At 35.9% G+C, this 24,010-nt stretch overlaps 1 protein-coding gene across 1 annotated transcript in view; it reads right to left on the bottom strand.

The window, feature by feature from the left end:
* The window catches only part of TFAP2D (transcription factor AP-2 delta), a 79,011-nt gene that overhangs the window by 26,041 nt on the left and 28,960 nt on the right, over positions 1-24,010 (bottom strand). Inside the window, exons 6-7 of the mRNA XM_062187527.1 lie at positions 13,424-13,565; positions 5,924-6,037 (exon numbers count right to left, since the gene is read on the bottom strand). Coding sequence (XP_062043511.1) covers positions 5,924-6,037; positions 13,424-13,565 — 256 coding nt within the window. The remainder of the gene's footprint in view (positions 1-5,923; positions 6,038-13,423; positions 13,566-24,010) is intronic.

Here is a 24,010-nt window from a genome sequence, read left to right as displayed (position 1 = left end):
TCTATAAAAATCACTATTGAGGGAACGTGGCAAATTATAAATAATGAAGGAATCTGCCTATTGGCCTCCTGTTGGAGAAAAGCGGCTTTCCAGACTGTGAATGGTGAGAAGGATCACCTAGTCTCCCAGAGCATACCCATTGGTCAACTGCCACAAAAAGCTAGAATTAATTGTGCGTTAAGAGACCAGATACCTCCCTATCTTTATTTGAACATACTCAATCTGCTCAAAGTAAGCCACCATTGTCACAGCACCAAATGCATCACCCTGTAAGGTAAGAGTTCAAATGGCATTGGGAAGGAGATTTTGACTGAGTAAAACAATAACACCAGATGATGTTCCTACTTAGAGCATCCCTAATGCCAGTACAATCCTGTTCCCTCTTCACTTCTTTCCCAGCCAGCATGCAACAAAAACAGTGGAAAACCAACTCTGCTGATTGCCTGATTTCAAAGTAGAGTATGATATGCATTCTTTCTTTTCTACTTAACTTTTATTTATTTGTGTTTATTTTAAAGGCAGAGAAACAGAGATCTTTCATCTGTTGGTTCACTCCCAAACACCAAGGCAGGGCTGGGCCAGACTGAAACTAGGAACCTGGAACTCCAAATGAGTCTCCTATGGGGATGTCAAGGACTTAATTACTTCAGCCATCACTTGCTATTTCCCAGAATTTTGTTAGCAGGAAACTGGATCAAAAGTGGAGGAGCCAGGTCTCGTTCCAGGCACTCCAATATGGGATGGTGCCATCTCAATTGGTGAACTAACTACTGTGCCAAATACCTGCCCCTGATATGATTTCTTTTTCATCTTTTCCTTGTTAGTTTTTCTGTTAAAATTGAAGTGATCACTGTAAGGAGAAAAACATAACAGACATATTCTATGCTAATATTTTTAAACAGATATTTGCAGAACCATAGAATCTTTTTAATATGTTAGTGTATGAACAGGACAAAACAACATAATTCTCAGTGCCACATTAAAAATGAATTAGAATTGTTTTTCTTTCAGAGTAAAAAAATCTGTTTAGGAATATCCTAGGATAATGGCTCATAACCTGCTGATCTGAATTAACTCCAGTGTTTTAAAAATAACATAGGTTCTAGAGTCCTATAGACCTATTGAATCAGCTCTTTAACGTACTTTCATTCTTGAGATTTTGAAAAAGCTTCAAAAGTGACTCTGCTATGAAGCTACATTGAAGGACTGCAATTGTAAAATATACTCTTTGCAAATTCAGGCAACAAACCAGCCTTCACTTAGACTTTGATACATTGCATTTGTCAACCACAGGAAACAAAAGTAAAAATTTAAAAATTAGACTGCATTAAAATTTAAAACTGTCAAAGACAAATCAACAGAGCAAAAAGGCAACATACAGAAAGGGACAAAGTACTTGTAAATCATATGTCCAATGAAGAGTTAATATCCAGAACTCCCACAATCCAACACTAAAAAATAAATGACCTAATTAAAAATGAGCAAAGTATTTGAATAGACATTTCTCTAAAAATGATATGGAAAAGACATTCAACATCACTAATACTTACAGAAATGCAAATCAAAAGCACAATGAAATATCACCTCACATGTATTTTGGATGGATACTATTTCAAAAAGTAAATAACAAAGGTTGGTGATGATGTAGAAAAATGAGCACATTTGTGCACTACTGATGGGAATATGAAAAGGTGCATCTATTATGGAAAACAGAATGACAGGTATTCAATGAAATTAAAAAATAGAATTACTATGTAATCCAGCAATTCCATTTCCAGGTATATATCTAAAAGAATGGAATCAGTATCTCAAAGACACATTGGCACTGCCATGTTAATGATAGCATTATTCACAATTTCTAAAAGGTGGAGGCAACCCAAGTGTCCACTGATGGATAAATGGATAAACATATTATGGCATATATAATTCACTGAAATATTATATAGCCTTAAAAATTAAGGGAATTCTGATAATACTATAATATGAATGAAACTCAAGGACATTATATTGCATAAAATGAGCCAGTTCCAAAAAAGACAAATATTGTATGATTCCATTATATGACATATCTACAGTAGCTAAATTCATAGCAACAGAAGTACACTAGCAATTTCCAGGAGCCACAGGAAAAGAGAACTTGGGAGTAGTCAAATGGGTACTGAGTTTCAGTTCTACATAATGAAAAAGTCCCAAAGTTGGTTGTAAAACAATGTGAACATACTTGGTACTGCTGAGTTGAATACTTAGAAATGGTTAAATGGTAAATTCTACTGTTTGTTTTTAAAAATCACAATGAAATAAAAGGTGGAGTTTAAGAAATTTTCTATAAAGTGAATTTTGGCCAAGTTATTTCTATCATTCTACTACCTTCCATTATCAAATCAGAAGATTTCATTTAAATATATAACCTGGAGTGCAGTTAAGAAAAATAAATGAATAAAAATTCTGGAAAATATTTAAATGGGAAATCATGACTTTCATTCAATTACAAATATTAAACCAAAATTTTATAGATGCTACTATTGAAAGGAAATGTATTCTGAAGTGTTAGAGCACTTTATGGTTCTAAAAAGGAATCTTACAAATCCATGAAATTTTGTGAGCTTGATGCTCCAAATATAGTATCCTTGTACTTTTTCACTGGGGATGAGGAAGGTCATTTATTGTAAATTTAGCTATTTGATGAGTGACACCAGCTTATACCATATTCTGCTTGGGGTTGTAATAAGAGCACATAAAACCAGAAAAGGAAATGTTCAGCTTGAGCTTAGACGTTAAAGTTTTCTCTAAAGTGTTCTATGGCATTCAGTTAGCAGTCAACTAATGAATCACAAATGTCACCTATTTATTTCTTACAGTAACTGACATTCAATCTATACATCAATGCTCTGTTTTACTTTGAGTTTAATAAAAGCAGACATCTCACTGTTGAAGGATTTGCCACCCAATAACAAAATTATCTAATACTTGTGACATACAGTCACAATTCTCTGTACCTTAATAAAGTAAAAATATTTGTTTGAAAGGAAGAAAGAGAGACAGAGACAGAGACAGAGATGGAGAGAATGAGAATATCTTCCATCTGCTGGTTCATGCTCCAAATGTCTACAACAGCTGGATCTGGGCCAGGCTAAAGTCAGGAGCCAGGAACTCAATCCAAGTCACCCAGGTGGATGGCAGGGATTCAGAGTACTTGAGCCATCACTTGTTGCCTCCAAAGGTGCACATTAACAGAAATCCAGAATCAGAAACCAAGCTGGAACTTGAACTCAGGCACTCTGATATGTAATATTGATGTTCCAACTGCTTCACCAAACATCTGCCTCTCTAAACTCTAGAAAAAATGTGTATTTTAACAGACTTCTTTGAATCCAGAAACATAAAAATTAACTTCTGAGTTGAACTTCTGTAAAAATAATAAATCCTTTTAGTTTTTGCACAAACAGAATTATTTGAAATATTTACAAAGATACAATATAAGAGACATTTGTATCTTTCAAGATTGGGTTGGTAGTAGAGGTAAACAATATATTGTTTATTGAATGTTTCCTTTATATTCTTTATCACATTTTAGCTCATGACTATCATATATTATAGGGGTCTTTATATCACTTCAAACTGGGAATATAAAGGTTTGGATAAGTTATCCCAAGCAGCTCAGTTCACGTATGTAAGGACGTGTATTTGAAAATTGTTCTATTGACTTCAAAATCTGCTGTTTACTTCTGGACATTATATTATCAATTCTATTACACTTGCCTTCACTAAATCAATTGAATGGCAGGAGAAAAGTTCTGTGAAATAAATCCTCCATTTGGTATATTTTTGGAAGGAGACTTGTTACATATGGAAAATAAAATATTCTAAACAAATATCTCTGATGGGGGCTGTCGTGGTGATGCAGTGAGTTCAGCAGATGTGGACATTCCATATGAGCACTGGCTTAAGACCTGGTTGCCCCACTTCTAATCCAGCATTCTGCTACTGCGCCTAGGAAAGCAGTCAATCATGGCCCAAGTACTTGGGCCCTTCCCACCACTTGTGAGACCTGGATAGAGTTCCAAGCTACTTGCTTCAGCCTGGCTAAGCCCAACCACAACTATTGCGATCATTTGGCGGAGTGAACCAGTGAATGGAAGATCTTTCTCTGTGTCTCCCCTTCTCTCTCTCTCTCTCTCTTCCTCTCTCTCTGTAACTTTGCCTTTCAAATAAATACATAAATAAATATTTTTTGAAAACCTCTTATGTTACAGACGAAATTCCAATGTATTTAAAAAAACCATTATTGTGCATAATATGATCTTAAATTGTAAAAAGATTATCTTTTTAACCAAACAATAATAACTAGAGAAGATAAAATATTTTTATACTAGAAAATATCAGGTTGGTATTAGAATTCCAGACTTAAACTTGAAGATATCTGAATAGTTACTATTTTTTTCACCTTGCATCTTTGGTACAAATTAATCATAAAAATTGCTTTCAAAAATCTCAGAAGATGAAAGTTAAAATGTCTTAGTAATATATTTTTGGCTTTTGAATGGTCTAATACACATTTGCACTTTTAACTGGGTAGAAGTTATTAACACACTCCTGGAAAATCAGCCAATGGTATCTCAATAGCTTCTATCATTTCATCAGTCCATTCAACTATTTGCATTACTAAGATAAAGAACTATTCAATAGACTTATGAATTTGAATCCAAAGCTTCTAAGTATTATTTGAAATAATAGTGTTTATTTTTTGATAGGTCTGCAAATATACTGAATTTGTTGACCTAAGGTGCTTCATACATTGTTATTTTCCTCTATTTGGTATTACATATTTGAGATTTCAAAGAATTCAGTCATCAATGCTATGGTCTGCATGCTCCATATGTTGAACCTAATCCCCAAAGCAATACTACTAAGAGGTTGAGACTTTACAAGCTAATTAGGTCGTGAAGGATGGGACTGGTACCCTTATAATGGTTAGTGGTACATTGAGTCTATGACTATAGAGTAGACTGAAATTATGTTTTTGCAAAAATTAAAGAAAAAGGAATAAAAGAAGGAGGGGAATTGAGGGAGGGAAAGAGGGAGAAGGAAATATGGTTATCTTTTTAGAATTGTACCTATGAAATACATTAAATCTGTTCTCTTCATATTAATAAAAAATTTATAAAGAAAATAAAAGGGGATTAGCCTGTTAAGCCATGGCACCAGCCTAAACTTGGTGTTAAATTGGAAATTGCATAGAAAATTTATCAATTCTTAAAAAAAATCATATAGGATCTCTGTCCTTAATGTGCTGTACATTGTGATTTAATGCTATAACTAGTACTCCAACAGTATTTTTCACTTGGTGTTGCTATGTGAGGGCAAACTGTTGAAATCTTTACTTAATATATAGTAAACTGATCTTCTGTATATAAAGAGAATTGAAAATGAATCTTGATGTGAATGGAAGGGGAGAAGGAGTGGGAAAGGGGAAGGTTTGCAGGTGGGAGGGAAGTTATGGTGGGGGGGGAAGCCATTGTAATCCATAAGCTGTACTTTGGAAATTTATATTCATTAAATAAAAGTTAAAAAAAAAAAGAAAATAAAAGGGTTCTGAAGGAGCCTGTATGTCCTGTCTCTCATGCAAGGGAGAAGCAAGAAGGTGCCATCTCTGAAGCAGAAAGCGTTCCCTCAGCAGACACCTAATCTGCTGGTACCTTGATCTTGGACCTCCTCCAGGATGGTGAGCAATAACTTTCTGTTGCGTATGAAGTATGCAGTATAAACTATATTGTTACAGCAATCCAAACAGGCTATAGTTACCTATGGATATGTAAGTGCTATCTTTAAATGGAACAGTGATAGGATATAAGAAGGTCTGAGTTAATAAATATGGTATAGCAGTTCAAAAGAGAGGCTGAGCAAATTGGAAAAGGAGTCTTACCTGAAATGTGTTAAATGTCTCTGGATGTCAAGGTCTAGAATTGGAGTGGGTCTGGAGGAGCCCAGTGGTGATCTATCTTGGCTCAAGAGGTCTTGAAATTCTTTACAAATTTGTCTAAAATAAAAGATCCAAAAATTGAAATTGAACTCTTTAAATAAGGCTTTCATTTCCTCCCATGATATTTTACCAAAGGCTTATTCTCTATTTCACAGGAGCACTATGGACTAGACACAATTTCATAAAGCAATCTCTGAAGTTCCATCCATAGCATGCAGTTAGGGTTCACAGTGGTGACTTTGCTGTCAAGGATCTTAGGAGCATTATAAAATATTTCAAATGAATGAAAGTCCGTGGATACTGACAAAACCATGTTCTTTCAAAAAGATAAACAGTCATAAATTAACCTCAGGGTAATGGAAAATCCATATGAAATGATTACAATTAATAATTGCTTCTTTAGAAATAAAATGGAATTTTGCAGGGCATATCTGTAAATAAGCTTAATTAAAGTATGGGCTTACTTCAGGGCCATGATTTCTATTTCTCAATATTCAAAATCTTCTGGATTAATTTTGCATTTTAATATTTGAAGCAGAGAATCATTTACCTATAATTTAGTGCAATAGCCTCACAAAAAGGGTTATGTTTTGTGTAACCTGATTTCTTGTATAAAGTTCCCCCTAGGGCAGTTTTCTGCTGCCTTAATGCACTAAGTGGTTATGATTTCTGGCCATTGGTATCAGTTTAATTATAGCATTACCATGCGTGTTGGGTAATAGAAAAACACTTCTGATGAAGAGTCAAAATGGCATAAGTCAAAAGAAGCAGTATAGGGTAAATGGTTTTTTTTTTCCAGAACAAAAAGCACTAAATTAATACAGTAACTGAAGAGTAAAGAAACGGATGCCAAGGAATTCCCTCAAAGTATCAATCATCTGAAGTGAAGTTGCTCTATACTCAAGACATAACAGGTTGGTGATTAAGTTTTTTGTCTGCTTTTACAACAGGCAATTACAAAACCTATCAATGTAGCCCTAACTATGATTATATATGTAGCCAAAGAAAAACACAAAAGGGTGACATTAGCCCAAGTAAATAAGGGCCCAGCCAAAATTCTGCTCCAAAGCACTTGTGACATTAACAAATGATATTGAAATTCTACAAAATATCTTGAATTGGGGCCAGAACTGTGATGTAGGGGCTTAAACTGCTACCTGCAGCCCTAGCATCCCATATGGGTGCCAGTTCAAGTCCTGGCTGCTCCACTTCCCATCCAGCTCCTTGCTAATGCTCCTGGGAAAGCAGCAGAAGGTAGCCCAAGTGCTTGGGCCCCTGTATCCCACGTGAGAGACCCAGAAGATGCTCCTGGCCCCTGGCTTCCGCCTGGCCCAGCCCCAGGTTGTTAACAGCCACTTGGAGGAGTGAACCGGTTGATGGAAGAGCTCTCCCTCTCTGTGTCTCCCCTTCTCTCTGCCTTTCAAATAAATGCATAAAACAATTGAAAACAAAAAATCTTGGACTACAAATAATTTGTCATTGAGCTGAAATCAGTGGAGGGGTGAATGTTTAGCCTTGCAGTCAAGACACTGGTTAAGGTGCCCATGTGCCGCATTAGAGCGCCCATACCTCCTGACTCCAGCTCCAGCCAATGTGGACCCTGGGAAGTAGCAGTGACGGTTCAAGTGACTGAGTCCCTGTCATGCACATGGGAGAACCAGGCTGTGTTCCCAGCTTTTGGCTTCACCCCCATTCCAGTCCCAGGCATTGTGGGTACTTGGATAGTGAACCAGAGTATGATCATTTTTGCTTTCTACCTTTATCTCTGTCTCTCAAGTCAATTAAATCAGAAGAGACTTACAAGTATAATTAGTTGTCTAAAATTTATTGAATTCTACCAAAGGTTATTTGTGATCTTCTTTTATTGACAATGACCCTCTGGTTTATTACTAATATTCAAATATTGTATCATTTCATAGAATTTGCTTCATTCATTTTTACACAATACCAATGAAAGTATAAAAAAATCAGAGTGGGGCAAAGAGAGAAGAAAAACAAATTCTTTATATACTTAAATAAAAAAGTTTCTTCCAAATCCCTCTTTTACTGTTTTTTTTCTCTTTGACTGTTTTGATTGAATTTCTGAATTACACCGTTAAGTGCACACTTTTAACAATGGTGCAGTTACCTTCATTGATAACAGTTGCTCCAAACTTTGCATTTTTCCCTGTCTTCAATGAGATTTGGTTGGCTAGCTTTCAGATGTAGTTCTATATTTTAATATATGAGTGCAACTTAAACTAAGTATTTGATGCCATTAATGAGGGCATCATCATCTATTATACTTTGTGTTATTTAAGAATTAGATACATTTTTATTTTTAGGAAATTTCTAATGAAAGTTATTTTTATTTATTTTAATGTTGATTTGTCTTTATGTATTTGAAGAGAGAGAGAGAGAGAAAGAGAGAGAGAGAGATCTATCTATCTTCCATTAACTGGTTCACTCCCCAAATGCCTGCAACAGGTAGGGTTGGGTCAAGCCAAAGTTAGGAGCCAGGAACTCCATCTGTATCTTCCACATGAGGGCAGAGACCCAAGTATTTGAATCATCCTCCACTACCTCTCAGGGTGTACTTTATCAGGAAGCTGGATCAACAGTGGAGGTGGGACTTCATCCCAGGCACTCTGATATGGGATGAGGGTGTCCCAAGCAGCAGATCAATCAACTGTGCTACAATGCCCACCCCTCTGGCTAAAATTTTAAATATGACTTCATGTTATCATTATCAGGCTAGCAATAGAATTACTGTGTGGTAGGCCATCACTATGATTTATTTTCACAAACAAAGATTGAAATTGTTGTAAGACCAAATGTTAATTCTCTATGAGGTTTAAGTAAATTTTAAAAATTAAAATAAAGGTTAAACATTGATATAGTTCTTTGGATATGATATTGGGATTGTTGGGTAATTAAAGAAACTAGTTTATAACTTGTCAAACTGATTTTACTCATGGGCAAACAAAACTGAAAATTGATGAGGAAGTGAGAAAAAGGCAAAGTGTGGAAAAATTTAACTCATGCTGAATAATTTAATTTCACCCTATGTGAGGCTTATCAGGAATAGTTTTAGAATTCTCAATCTTTGATATTTAATTCTGCTGCTTAACTCACTGACTTAGGACAGCTTCTAGACTTAGATGACAGTCCTGTAGATTCCCCTTGGGCAATCATCATCATCTCATTATAACCCTTATGGAATAGTTATTTTTATGACTAGTTTCACTCTTATTTAAATCTTCATTTATGAAACTACAATAAGAAATGCTCATATTTCAAAATAAAATGTCTTATTATGAATTATGCAACATAAGATGATCTTCGATGAATCATACATTCTAACTTTATCACTTATGTCATTGTCCTTAAGGACCTAATTTTTTTGGCTGGTGTCTGAATTTAAAGTTCTGTTTCTCCTTTTGACTTTTTTTTTTTAATTCAAACAGGTTTTTTTTTTGTTTGTTTTTTTTTTTTGACAGGCAGAGTGGATAGTGAGAGAGAGAGAGACAGAGAGAAAGGTCTTCCTTTTTGCTGTTGGTTCATCTTCCAATGTCCGCTGCGGCCTGCGCATCGCGCTGATCCGAAGCCAGGAGCCAGGTGCTTCTCTTGGTCTTCCATGCGGGTGCAGGACTTGGGCCATCCTCCACTGCCTTCCCGGGCCATAGCAGAGAGCTGGCCTGGAAGAGGGGCAACCGGGACAGAATCCGGCGCCCCGACCGGGACTAGAACGCGGTGTGCCGGCTCCGCAAGGCGGAGGATTAGCTTGTTAAGCCATGGCGCCGGCCTCCTTTTGACGTTTGATGTTATAATATCTGATTTAAATTTTTAACTATTTTGGTTTACCTTAATGCAGATGAAATGTTAAGTATATTTAGTTCTAAATTCAATGAATGAAGAGTCTTAAATGTATTTTCTATATACCAAACAAATAAATGATTTGTGTCATATATTTTTTGAATTCAGAATTTTTTCTGTTTTTATTCTTCCTTCTAAAACAATCATCTAAGTTACATTAAGATATATGGAAAATCAGCAAAACACTAGTAACAAAAGAGAAATTAGGAGACATGGCCCTTACTGGGTGCTTCAAACAATTGTGTGCTTGATAATATACTTAAACACAACTGAACTGTTACCCATTGAGGTAAGAAAGAAATATGAATGGCAATCTGACAGTTCACATAAGCAATATTTTTGTCAAAGTCTTATGAAAAATCAACTTTCAGCATTTTAATTGATGAAAATATTTAATGCTTTACCATTGATGGAAAATTAGAAACAGTGCCTACAGCAAATTGGGTATGTTATTCCTAGATACTCCTTAATTAATCTCCTTATTTCTGGTTGTATTGTGTTTGCTTACTATAACTACATAGCCTCTGACTCATTAATTTTTGTTTCACTTTGTCTCATAAAAAGAAGGGATATACATAAAAATACAAAAAAATTATATAGGTTATATTGTAATTTCTAGATATTTATGAGCTAAAAAATAAGTTAATTGGAACAGTGAATACTTTTCTTTCTTGACATTTAATTGCCTGCAAATGTCCAGCTATGTACAGATGAATCAAATGAAATTGTATGTTCTTGCAATGTTTTATGAAATCGAAGTTCAGAATTACATCCAGGATATTATACATTATGTAGTTCCCAGGGAAAATTAAAATACTTCCACCTGGTTGAATTCACTACTCTAAAATGGATGTCTCAGCCTAACTTTGATAAATATTGAAATATTGCTCTTACTCCGTAAAAAACAAAAATCTCAGATTCAATTTGCATGCACTTAGAGACTCCCAAACACTTCAACAGTGGTTGGAAACTCCATGAAGATGAAATCTTGTGTTTAGAATGTTGAAGATGGTGGAGGTAAACAGTTGCAGAAGTGTTCCTGGGCTCAGGACAAGAAGAATTTCTTGGACTAAGGGATGAAAGTGTAAACTATGCCTGATGAAACCACAACAAGTAATTTGAAGATAGAAAATATGAAGGTGTTTTCTCAATGGGATAGCAGGATTATTCAGGGGTATTACATGGGCACCAGCATGAACCTACCAGCCAGAATGATGTTGTACTTTGGGAATGCTTGGGGAATACTACCTTCCAGTACTATATAATTCTCTTGATCTGTAACATGTCTTTATCTTTCTCCTGAGGTTATATTAAAGATTCAAACTAACTAACTCTATGCACTTTAAGTTCCTTCTACAGAAACTGAAACATGACTGATGAAAGTCCCTCTGGGTCAAGATTGAAAGAGTGCACACAAAATAGAAGCACAGAACCCCAGAAGATATACTATGGAACAGAGTCATATTTAGATCTCTCCACCAACCAGTTTTCAGGAACTTCCACGGTGTCAAGCTTAATGTCCAAAATTTAAGTCCAATTTTTCTTCTGCTTCAATCATTTTCTTTCTCTGTTTCTTATTCTTCATTCTCTCTGTGATTACTTCCCACTTCTATTTCACTTTGCCTAACCTTTCCTCCATCCCATTATCTATTATTTTTCCCTTTTTAGGGACAAAACAAGACAATTAACTGGTATTCTTAGATCAATGCATACATATAATTTAAACCCAAACAGAGACAGCTACAAAACTGCACAAACACCAAATTTCTTGAGCAAGCTTGTCAGATGTTAGATGTTCCATATAATACTTAAAATTAAAAAAAAAAAAGACATGTGACTTCAGAATCTAGTGGAACAGGGAATATTTAGTTTGGGTTTTATGCATTATGAACTAATCTGAATTTTAGCCACCATGTTGTAAAGCTATTAAATAATTATTTTTGATCAGTTCCTAGGAATTAGTGTTTCTATATCATCTACTTTATACTTCGTCCTAAAACATTTCCCCTACATAAGAAATGAAGGGACAAGCATCGGTGCAGTAGTTAGAGTGCCACTTGGGACAAATCCCATATCGGAGTGTCTTGGTTCAAATCTTCTTTTTTTTTTTTTTAAAGATTTATTTTATTTACTTGAAAGACAGAGTTACAGAGAGAGGTAGAGACAGAGAGTGAGAGGTCTTCCATCTGCTGGTTCACTCCCCAGATGGCTGCAACAGCCAGAGCTGCGCCGATCTGAAGCCAGGAGCCAGGAGCTTCCTCCGGGTCTTCCCACATAGGTGCAGGGGTCCAAAGTCTTGGGCCATCCTCTACTGCCTTCCCAGGCCATAGCAGAGAGCTGGATTGGAAGAGGAGCAGCCGGGACTAGAACCAGTGCCCATATGGGATGCCGGCGCTTCAGACCATGGCTTTAATTGGCTACACCACAGAGCCAGCCCCGGGTTCAAATCTTGACTCCACTTCCACATCCAGTTTCCAGCTAATGGGCATCCTGGGAGGTAGCAGTGATGATTCAAGTACTTTGATGTCTGCCACCCAATGGGAGACCCAGATTGAGTTCTGGGCTTTGGTTTCAGCCATCTGCAGCCCCAGCTATTGTGATCATTTGATCAGCAAACCAATAGATGGGAGAATCTCTGTCAGTCTGCTTTCTGTTTCTTTCTGCCTCTCAAGTTAATAAAAATAAATTATTAATTAAAAAGGAAACTAATTAATAAATGATAATTAAAATCTCTATTAGCCCTAAAATCTGAGTAGAGAATTAGGAAAATATTTGAGATTATTAATGATCTATATGCAGCAATAACTTATTTCAATAAGAAAAAGATGGTAAGAATTAGTTACCACCTGAAGGGCTTTTCTCTGAAACTTTTGCCTAAGACTTGCACTGGTGCTTGTAGTGTTGCTAGCTTTTTACACAGTAAATGGCAATTCTGCCTTAAATTCTCAAAGAACTTTCAAGTAGAGGGAATTTAGATGTCTTATATGCATGCTCCCCCTTACTGCATTGATATATTTGCCTTTGCATTATTTCCCTCATTATTTTAATTAGGCTTTTTACAGTTTTCAGAAGTTTTTACATACATTGAACGTTTTATTTCATACACTATCACCTTGAGAGCATGAGGCACAAAGGCATTATTAGCTTAATTATACACAAGAGAAGATGGGAGCTGATGACAACCCTTGGTCTCAGGGTCTCTTTTGCATATTTGTATCCTCGCCTTTTGCCACATTCCTCAAACATTCATAGTGTTCTGAGATCTTTATCTTCATTTATTAAGGCACAATGAGTCCCTTAAGCCAAATTACATAGCAACCAAAGGCCTATTAGCTTAGAGTCTACATTTCCCACACAAGTTTATCTTCTTGGGATTTCTGTGTGCTCAGTTTTCATGATAGCTCCAATAGTGATCAAGGGCAATTTTGCCAAAGGTGAAGAGGGGTAGGAAGGTCCTTGTTTAGTATATGTAGCTGCTGGAATGTGAGAACCCCTCCTGGAGAGTCTGCTTTCCAGACTGGTCCCCTCATTCAAAGAAAATGGAAAAACTGAGGATGAGGCACACAGTGCCTTCCTCATTCTGCTTACTTGGTGGCTAGGATCATCTTTTTTCTTGCTGTCTGTTCTTTCTGTTCCATATGTTGTCTGGCAAGATGTTCTCCTACTGCTTTGGCTGGAAACTCTGTTTCACAAGTGTAGCCAAAATCCCGAGCCAAGTGCAAAGCTTCCCCTGTTGGCAGACAACACAAGTCAGTTTCTGAGCAATATCCAACCTTAATGACAGAAATCACTTACATTTTCCTCAAGCCTCACTCCTAGCTGTGGTCAGATGAACCATGCTTCCTAGTCATTCCATCAGTCCAAGAAAAAAGGACTTTTTTGGAGCGGATGTGGTGAAGAACCAAGAGGAGAAACTGAGAAACAGAGAAGCAACCCACCAGGTAGGCGGAAGGGAAAATTGATGAGGAAAGAAAAACAGAAACACATTCCAAGAGTTTTGATTCCCTCTGTGGCTCTGATCATGAAGCAGACTTCCAAAATTCTGCACATTAATTTCCATGGGAAAAAGTTCAACGTGTCATTTTGTTACCACTCAACTTGTAACCTATTCTCAATAGATCTGAAATAATCAGGTATCTTTTCCATGAGATCTATTAAAATATTTGGCATAGGGTCCAAATAACTTTTCAAAGAAAGTGGAGCACTTGGAAAGCAGTTAAGTGAATTATATGAATTTAGTAATGTTATGGTGTTAAGGAGAGTGTATTATGATTACAGAACCAGCATTTTTAGGTTGTATGGAAGGCGTCAGGACACTTTAACACTATGTATAACATTTTTAAAGTATATCACAACACCATGTACTATGCTTAAGAATAATGCAATCAAGGGCCGGCGCCGCGGCTCATTAGGCTAATCCTCCGCCTAGCGGTGCCGGCGCATCAGGTTCTAGTCCCGGTCGGGGCGCCGGGTTCTTTCCCGGTTGCCCCTCTTCCAGGCCAGCTCTCTGCTGTGGCCCGGGAGTGCAGTGGAGGACCAGGAGAAGCACCTGGCTCCTGCTTTTGGATCAGTGCAGTGCGCCGGTTGCAGCGTGCGGGCCGCGGAAGACCTTTCTCTCTGTCTCTCTCTCTCACTGTCCACTCTACCTGTCCAAAAAAAAAAAAAAAAAAAAAAAAAGGAATAATACAAACAAAATAACTTTATCTTTCACAAGATCTAAAACTTGAGTAAATTTTTAGGAAATAGGATTAAACTAGTTTATCACCGGAGTTAAGATTTAGTGGTAGAAAGCAAACTAGAAAACAGTAGTTAGTATTTTTAAAGCTCAATCAAACCAAATCTTACCTAATCATTAAAACTTTTGTTAAAAATCAAGATTTCCTCTCCTTCTCTCTCTTTACCTCTCTCTCTCTCTCATCCTTTTTGTCTTTCAGATAAATAAAATAAATAAATCTTTTCAAAACATCAAGGTTTAATTGCATGCATACTAAGCACCTGTTTTGTTCAAAGCATAATGCTAGGTAAGAGTAATGGGGGTCGAATGGGGCACTAAAAATTGTCCTGTATCTAGGAAGATGCTCGTCATAGCAACGACAACAACAAACCAAATATTTTAATGACACTTTATGATCTTCATTGCATCCATATCAACATTTTCTATAATATATGCATATCTATTGATATTATAATACTATAAGATATTGTATTACAAATATAAAATGAGGGTTAGAGATCAAGTGTTTTATAGAAGTTCAAAGACGGAGAAAGTGAAAATCATGGGGAGATGATGCAATAGTCATATAATTACATTTTAGATAAGACATAAAAGCAGTTTTGATGATAAATCATATGATGCTTGTTTGGGGTGGAACATGGTAATAGATTAAAGGGTGGTGGATTTGATTCTTTGTTAAGTTCACAAGATAACAGAATATTTCATGAGTTAATATTTGGAAGAAATAATATACTTACTGGTAGAGAGGAAGAATGCATAAATATAAAAGTAATATATGAAATATGCTAGTTCATATCATTGAAAATATTTTTAGTTAAGATACTACTTTTCAGAAAAAAGAAGTATTAGTCCTTCATATTAGAAAATTCATATTTATAAAGGATGATAAGGGAATTAATAATCATAGAAAATAGGAAGATATTTTATGAGAGTACAGGACTGGTAAAAGATATTCCTGAAAGTAACTTTCAAATATTTTTGCCTTTCTTATGACTAAAATTTCTTTAAAAAAAGACAAATCAATTCCTAATGATTTTTCAAAGAGGAAGGGGCCAGATCAAAGTCAGGAGCCAGAGCTCAATCCTGGCCTAATATGGGGGGTTGCATAGCCTGAACCAATTTAGCCCTCATGGGCTGTCTACCAGGGTGTGCATCAGCAGGAAACTTGAATTGAGAATGTGATTGGGTATTAAAATAAGCACTCCTCTACAGGCTGTAGATGTCCCAACTGATATCTTAACTGCTAGGCCAAATGTCCACTACAGAACAATATTTTTAAAGTGTTTACAGCGGGTGCCGCGGCTCAATAGGCTAATCCTCTGCCTTGCGGCACCGGCACACCGGGTTCTAGTCCCGGTCCGGGCACCGGATTCTGTCCTGGTTGCCCCTCTTCCAGGCCAGCTCTCTGCTGTGGCCCGGGAGTGCAGTGGAGGATGGCCCAGGTCCTTGGGCCCTGCACCCCATGGGAGCCCAGGAGAAGCACCTGGCTCCTGCCTTTGGATCAGTGCAGTGCGCCGGCCCCAGCGCGCCAGCCGCAGCGGCCATTGGAGGGTGAACCAATGGCAAAGGAAGACCTTTCTCTCTGTCTCTCTCTCTCTCACTGTCCACTCTGCCTGTCAAATAAATAAATAAATAAATAAATAAAATAAGTGTTTATTACCAGTAGTTAAATCCCTTTAACCAATAAAGAAGGAAAATCTCTGCATATTTTGTAGACAAAATGACACTTAAAGGACATTTAAGTGCTGTATAGCATGGTCACTTGCTAGAAAAAATGAGAGAAAGGAGATTATTCAAGAAATTTCAAATTTGGTATTTAAAAAAACCTTAAATGTTGACCTATGAAACGATGTTGCAGCACTTGACCAGAGGATACACTTTTTGAAGCGTCTTTCATGGTCGGCATTTGGCAAAGTGTGTTAAGTCATAGCTTGGGATGCCCCCATCCCATATCAAAGCGTCTGGTTTGAATGCCAGCTACCTTACTTCCTATCTAGGCAGCAGATGATGATTCAAGTAGGTGGACACAGGTAGAGTGCTGGTCTCCTGCTTTCAACCTCACATAGCCCTGGCTGTTCCAGGTATTTGGGGAGTAGCACAGCAGGGGAAGATCTCGCTCTGTCTCTATTTGTGTGTGTTTCTCTTCCTTCAAATAAAATGATAAAAAATTCAAACAGTATCTTGCAACTAACACAATAACATAATTTGTAGTATTTCCTTTGTATAACAAATTGAGTTATATCTATTAATATAGCTGTACATTGCAGTGTTGATACAGAAATGATATTCAAATAACATTTTAACAGAGAATATTACATATATACATATATTTCCTCTACCATTTATGCAATAGTAGGAAAAATGAAATAGTACAAACATGAAGATGGCAGCATGCCTCTACAATTTTGTGCTAAAACTTGATTCTTGAGGCTCCGTCCCATTTTGTGCAAAGCCCGCACCGCATGGTAGTTCTTAAAACAGTTTGAGTAGAACAGCTGTTATTTACATTTACACTGACAGCCAGAGCCTCCCTTCTCTTAGTACTGTTTACTGCTTTCTACTGCTTGCCATGTAACATTGTTACAGGATGTATAGCAATGCTACATCAAAAGAAGTGGAGGGAAGAGACTCTGATATGTAGTCAAAATGTGTACATCATGCCTCAAAAGCTTTGCGTGTAAGGACCAAGGAATGAATGAATAAATGGGTATGTGAATCATAATACACATGATATTCAGAAACAATGACAGATACATACTTAAATCTATATAGTATTGGCAACAAGTTTAAGAAAAATGGAAGTTTTAATATCAGAAAAGCATGGGAAGAAGACTCTAAGGGATTCGACTGATTTGTGAAAATACAGACCGATATCCTCTGTCTCTGTGGTGGAATAAAATGTCTACGTGAAGGACAAGCAAGTGCAGCGTCTGGGGTGCAGTGAGGATTGAGAACGTTTTCCCTTCTATTCCAATAATAGCAAATTTGGCTGTGTTTACCTCATTTCTGTGAGAGATGATGTAAGATGTTCCAATGTCCAAAGCCTCTCTCTCTCTCTCTCTCTCTCTCTCTCTCTCTCAGCAAGCTTAAGAAATCCCTACATTTCAATGTATTATGTCACTTAGCCATCTACCTCCCACCACCAGTAATCTTTTTTTTTTAAATTAGCACACATTAATGTTAACAAATACTTCCATTTTACTTTATGGCATTTCAAGAATTATATATATTAGAAGGAAGATGCATTGAGAGGGATGAAGTTCTTAGAAACGAGAATCCTTAGTGCAGTACTTTAAGTTCTATATGCCAAGTATTAATCCCCTGGTGAAACTCACTGAGGGATATTCAATTTTACAACAGTATCAGCAGTAAATGATGACTTACATTAAATAACTATCTTAATAAATAGATACAAGTTAATTCCTGAACATGGGAAAAACATAATTTCCTTCCTGGTTTTCAGGAATGAATCTTTCTGCATTCCAAAACAAATAATAAACAACTATGGGAAAATGTTATTTAAAATTTTTTTAACTAAAATCATTGATGCTGTCCCAAAATGGAAAGTTAATGGAAAAACATTTTCTCACAAAAAAATTGCACATTATGCTGACATTCTGAGTTCCCACGTTATTCCACAAAAAGCAGAGCTAAATGTGCTTTTAAAATAGAAATAAGCATACCTGATTTTCAATCTTTTATAAGCCATTAAATAGATTTTCTGAGGGCTTGTGTTGTGGGGCAGTGGGTTAAGCCACCGCCTACAATGCAGTCATATCATATAGAGACCCAGAGATTTGAGTCCTGGCATCTCCACTTCTGGTTGAGCTCCCTGCTAAAGCACTCCTGCCAACTGTGTGGGAGACATGGATGAAGTTCCTGTCTCCTGGCTTTTGCATTGCTCAGCCCTTGCTGTTGCCATTAGGGGATTGAATCAGAGGATGGAAGATTGCTCTCTGTCTCTCCGTCCCTCTCTGTAACTCTGCCTTGCAGATAATAAAATAAACTTTAAAAATTTTTTTTTATTTTAGATACACAAATTTCATGCATTTCATATGTACAGATTCGGGAACATAGTGATTCTTCCCACCTAACCTTCCCTCCTGCCCATGCTCCCACCCTTCTTCCTTCTTTGTTTCCTATTTCCACTCATAATAAAATAACCTCTTTAAAAAAGATATTTCCTTCCTTTAGTGTTATTGTATTTGAAGAAAAATTGTATTTTAGATAGCTAAATATCAACATTCAACACTAATTGGTATTAAATGGTACTTTAAGTTGTTATTCACTAGATATTTCCTACCATCAGTCACTGTAGCAATATTATTTTATAAATTTAAAGTTAACTTTGTATTGCAATACTCAATGTCATTAAATAAAAGCAACAGTTAATGTATATTAAATTCCAGTCAAGTATCTATGATTTCAATCTTATTTTCACTATGAAGAAATAGCACATTTAAACCTATGGCATTATTCCAATAAGTATCTACTAGAAGCAAATGTGAGAATAATTTCATACCTGGACATGATATTATACTAAATTATATTGTAGTATCAAACTTCATTAAATCCTACAGCTCAAGGACAATTTTAATACATGTGTATAAGTTTTCCAAATGATTCTGGAAGGAGTGCCCTTGATTTTACTATATATCCAATCATTTATGACATCGATAAATGACTTATAATCTGGTGGTTTCCCTAGCTTAGTGGTGATTTTGTTCAAACACCAACACTATTCTACAAAGTGATAGCTTTGTTCCTCATTCAATATTCTGAACTTACCACAACCCCTTATTCATAATAGATACCCAGTTAACATGTGTTAAGTGAAAAAGTTTTCAAATATTTTATTGGCTAATTATGACCATGGTATGCTATGGTATCCTATGTAAGGAAAATAAGGAAATATTAAAGCAAAAGAACTTGATAAAAAGAATTAAATATTGTAGACAAGATATGAAAAGGGATTATTATCACTGCTTATGTAGAAGAATTTAAAAAGATAGAATATACTTGTAAGCAAGGTTTCTCAACCCTTGCTATTCCTATAACCTGAGAATTTGCTTTGTAAAAAGAATCCTGAGTGCCATTCTTTATCAATTAATCTCTGGTGCCAGAATATCTGCATTTTTGAAAAATTGCTGATGTGCTTCTCTCAAATCAAGGTTTCGAACCATTTTTCTAAGATGAAGATAAAGCATTATATAGAGAAGGGCTATAAATCTTCCCCAAATATTAAGAACCTATGAGTTACACAAAAAGAAGGCAGTCACTACTGAGTTAATATCAAACTATAAGAGCCTCCATCCAGTTGAATTCTTGCATAATCAGTCCTGCATTAACTGGCTTATACAGTGCATGTAAACTATAGAATCAAGAAAGAAAATATGGTAGTAGAAATAGAGATAGCATTGTTAGACAGCAAAGACATCAATCCCTTGTAAACGTGTAATTGTTTAAGTGGATTAAGTATAAGATGAAACTTGTTTTTCAAGTTGGTAATAAAAAATCAATAAAGGTGTTGGGACAACTGGGTGGCCATCTGGAAAACACAATGAAAATTGGATCTGTCCCATATATCCAAAACTAAAACATAGTCCAGATGGATCAGAGATCTAGATGTTAACAAAATAAAATCACAAGTAATAAGAAGGTAACAAAGGATAATTATTTCATATTTCAGGATAAGACAGGCACTTAATACAGTATAATAAAACTAAAAGCCATGAAATAAAATATATGAGAAATATGATTATATCAATTTTAAAAACCTGTGACAAAGCCTGGACAAATAAGCAGAAACCTCTAATAACAAAAGAAAGCTAGGGAGTGAGAGCTATGCAGCCCATAATACAGATACACAGCTGACTTTCCTAGTGTATAATTAAAACTTACAAATTAATGAGAAAGACACCAAAAGTCATCTCATAAATACAAAATAAATACATGAAGGATCTTCAAATAGTTCACAGAAAATGAATAGCATGAAAAAACTATGTACATCTTCAATTTTTGTACCAAAATAAATTTAATTTATCTTTTACTTCTATTTTTCCATGAACTTTTTGGTGTACCTTCATAATGACTGAAAATGTTATAACTCCTTCATAATACAGAAAAATTTTAAAATTAATCAAATTTTTGTGTCTACAAAATTTTTTTTCTTTTCTTTTTTTTTATTTAGTAAATATAAATTTCCAAAGTACAGTTTATGGATTACAATGGCTCCCCCCCCCATAATTTCCCTTGTGTCTACAAAATTAGTAGCACCCTGTTTAGACTAGTGTCCAGGGAAGTTCTATCATATTAATGCTTCTTATTCAATTGCTGGTTAGATTATAAATTTACAGCTACTATTGAGAATAACCTGCCAATAGTTCATCAAAATCACAGATTTTTTGATCCTGCAATACCGTTCCTAGGAATTTATGAAACAGATGTACTTGCATGTCTGCAGAATTATTTATGTAAGTGTGAGATTACTCATTGCAGCAACTATTTGTAATAGCCAAAGACTGAAATCATCTAAATGATATTCCATAGAAGACTGGCCAAAATTAAACACTCCCATTCAACAGAATACCATGAATGTTTCAAAGAGTTAACAACTTGTGGAAAAGGCATTTAGTCCAGCTCTGGCCCCTGACTCTTGCTTTCTGGTAATGAAGACCTTGTGAGGCAGTGATGCTGGTTTAAGCAATGAGTTCTGTTATCCACCCAAGAGAGTTGGATTGAGTTTTTGGTTCTGAGTATCCACCCCTCAATTGGTCCCATTGTGGGACCAATGAATGGAATCACCCTCTCTGAATCTCTCTCTCTCTCTCTCTTTCTCTCTCTGTGTGTGTGTTTATCCCTCTCTCAAATAAATAAAATAAATGATTTTTAAAAGATTTATTTGGAAGGCAGAGTTACACACACAGAGAGAAAGAGAGTGGTCTTCCATTAGCTGGTTCACTCCCCAAATGGCTGCAACAGCCAGAGCTATGCTAGGCTGAAGATAGAGCTAGGAGCTCCTTCCAGGTCTCCCATGTGGGTACAGGAGCACAAGCACTTGGGATGTCCTCTTCTGCTTTCCAAGGCACATTAGCAGGGAGCTGGATTGGAAATGGAGCAGCCAGAACTTGAACTGACTCCCATATGGGAAGCTAGTGCTGTGGGTGGTGGCTGATCCCACTATGCTACAACACTGACCACCAAATTAAAATATTCTTTTTAAATTGTAACTTGTAAGCACATAAAAAGGAATGAATATTAAAATAAAGTGGGGAAAACAACAGGTGAAAAGAAGTGCATGTAGAATACTATAACTTGGTTTAAAAATGAAAAAATACATACATACATGTATCTGTGGAAAGAATCAGGAAAATTGATAACCTTTTTTGCTTTTGGGGGGTAATTGAATGACTAAGAAGAGACTGCAAAGGAATCATTCCACTGTGTATCCCTTACATAACTTTTAAATTTTATACCATTGTATGCTTTATCTAATTAAACTTAAAAGTAAAATTTAGAAGTAAAATTACTCTCTTCCCTGTTCTTAGATTTAATTCTGATCTAAATATTTGTTGTAAGTGAAAATGGGCAATTGCAAGACTTACATGATTATCCAATAGGAGTTACACCACAACAAGAATAGTTACAGTCTAAAATTTTATTAGAAAAATCTATAAATTTTCAAAAATTAAACAATGGGAAAAAAAAGAGAATCTGAGTGTTTGAAAATCGTATTAGTTGAGTCATGAGCATTGAAAGGGAGAACCAGAAAAAAGGTCACTAGGAAAGAAATATAGACACATGCTTTTGAGTGAGCATCAGTATTGGCAAGACTCAGTAAAAATAAGCTGGACCAAAGAGGCAAGAACAAGATTGAGCCAAATGGGCATGGCTTCTATTAGTAGGAACAGAAATTTAAGGACGTTCCAAGAGCATAGTCAGAAGCAATGACATAGGTGTTGTATTTCCCCCCTGCAAATGAATGAAATTACAAAATGCAGGTCAGGGGAATGATATTAGGAAATAAGAAAATAACTTGAGAAGATATTGTTAAAGGTATTACCTATTCTGTCCGCAAACAGACACCATCAAATATTGTATGGTTTCTCAGGTTCTTTACACCAATTACTGAATCCTAATAAATATAAGTCCTTGGATATTAGACAATAGTATCTACTTGCTATCTAATTAGCAATTTCCAAAGCAGTGTCTCCTAGATAGAAATTATCTTGTGCCTAGAGTAAGGAGTTTATAAAAAGAAAATACAAGTGTGGCTGGGGTGGGGAGTTGTAAGTAGAGGAGAGCCCTTTTCCAGAAGGACTAACATCTAACACAGATGATGCTCATATTTAATTTGTTGAGCTCAACTCTACTGGCAGCTCTGGAATGAAAAATATTGCCAAAGAAAGCACTGTTCAGTGCCAAAGTGTATCCAAAAGGGAACACCTGGGTGCTCTAATGATTGGGCTCATTCAGATGCCATCACACTAGAGAGAGCATCAACTAGAGGTATTATAGCAGGGGATCAACACACTGCCCATTTCATGTCACAGTTTTAGAAGAAAGCTACAAACCTTTATCCTAAAGGTGAGACTAATATGGGAATAAAATATATGAGGGAGGCCAGTGAAGAAGCTATTTTGAGATGATAGGCCTTTCAGACATACAAAGCACCCCAGCCTTTTTCTCCACATATCCAAAAATCCTGTGCACCAAATGTATAAGCCTGTGCAGAACAGTCTTGGAATTTTTTTCAGTAAAGAATAATGATAGCTAAATTATATCACACATTGACTTTGTGCTGGAGACCACGCTAAGAGCTTTGCAAACATTCTGATTTAACCTGAACAACAACTTTATAAGCAGGGTTATATTACTAGTGGTACTTTATAGATAAGAACACTATTCTCAGAGAGTTTATCTTTTCAAATAGAAATGAGTATGTGCAAGCTTATTTGATTCCAGAAGCCACACTCTCAACTACTATGTCTAGTACCTTAGAGTACTCAATCTTAAATTTCCTCCAGGACTAACAATTTATTATTCTAAATAGATTTCAAAAAACTGACAATATTATTTAGAAAGAAGAAAACAATAGAACAGATAAAATAGGAGGGAAGGCCCCAAAGAACACCCGTATCAGAATGTGATGAGTGGAAGTGAAGAGGAGAAGGGGAAAAGGAAGAGGGTGGGAGGGAGGGAGACTAGAGTAGGGAGGGAGAAAGAAAATATTATATTCTCAGTACTGTATCTATGAACTATATTGAACCAGTTAAAAACTAACTGAATAAATAAATAAATAAAAATTGTAGACTGGAAAGAAATAAAATTCATAATTAACTTCTGAAAAAAGTAAGATAAAAAAGAATGTGATAAGTAACTAATAAGCTTCTATATTGTGTTAAGTCACTAAAAATTGGAGATTATCTGTTATAATAATA

This window comes from Lepus europaeus, chromosome 3 (genome assembly GCF_033115175.1).
Source record: "Lepus europaeus isolate LE1 chromosome 3, mLepTim1.pri, whole genome shotgun sequence".
Classification (NCBI taxonomy): domain Eukaryota; kingdom Metazoa; phylum Chordata; class Mammalia; order Lagomorpha; family Leporidae; genus Lepus; species Lepus europaeus.
This window is presented reverse-complemented; position numbering and strand designations above follow the sequence as displayed.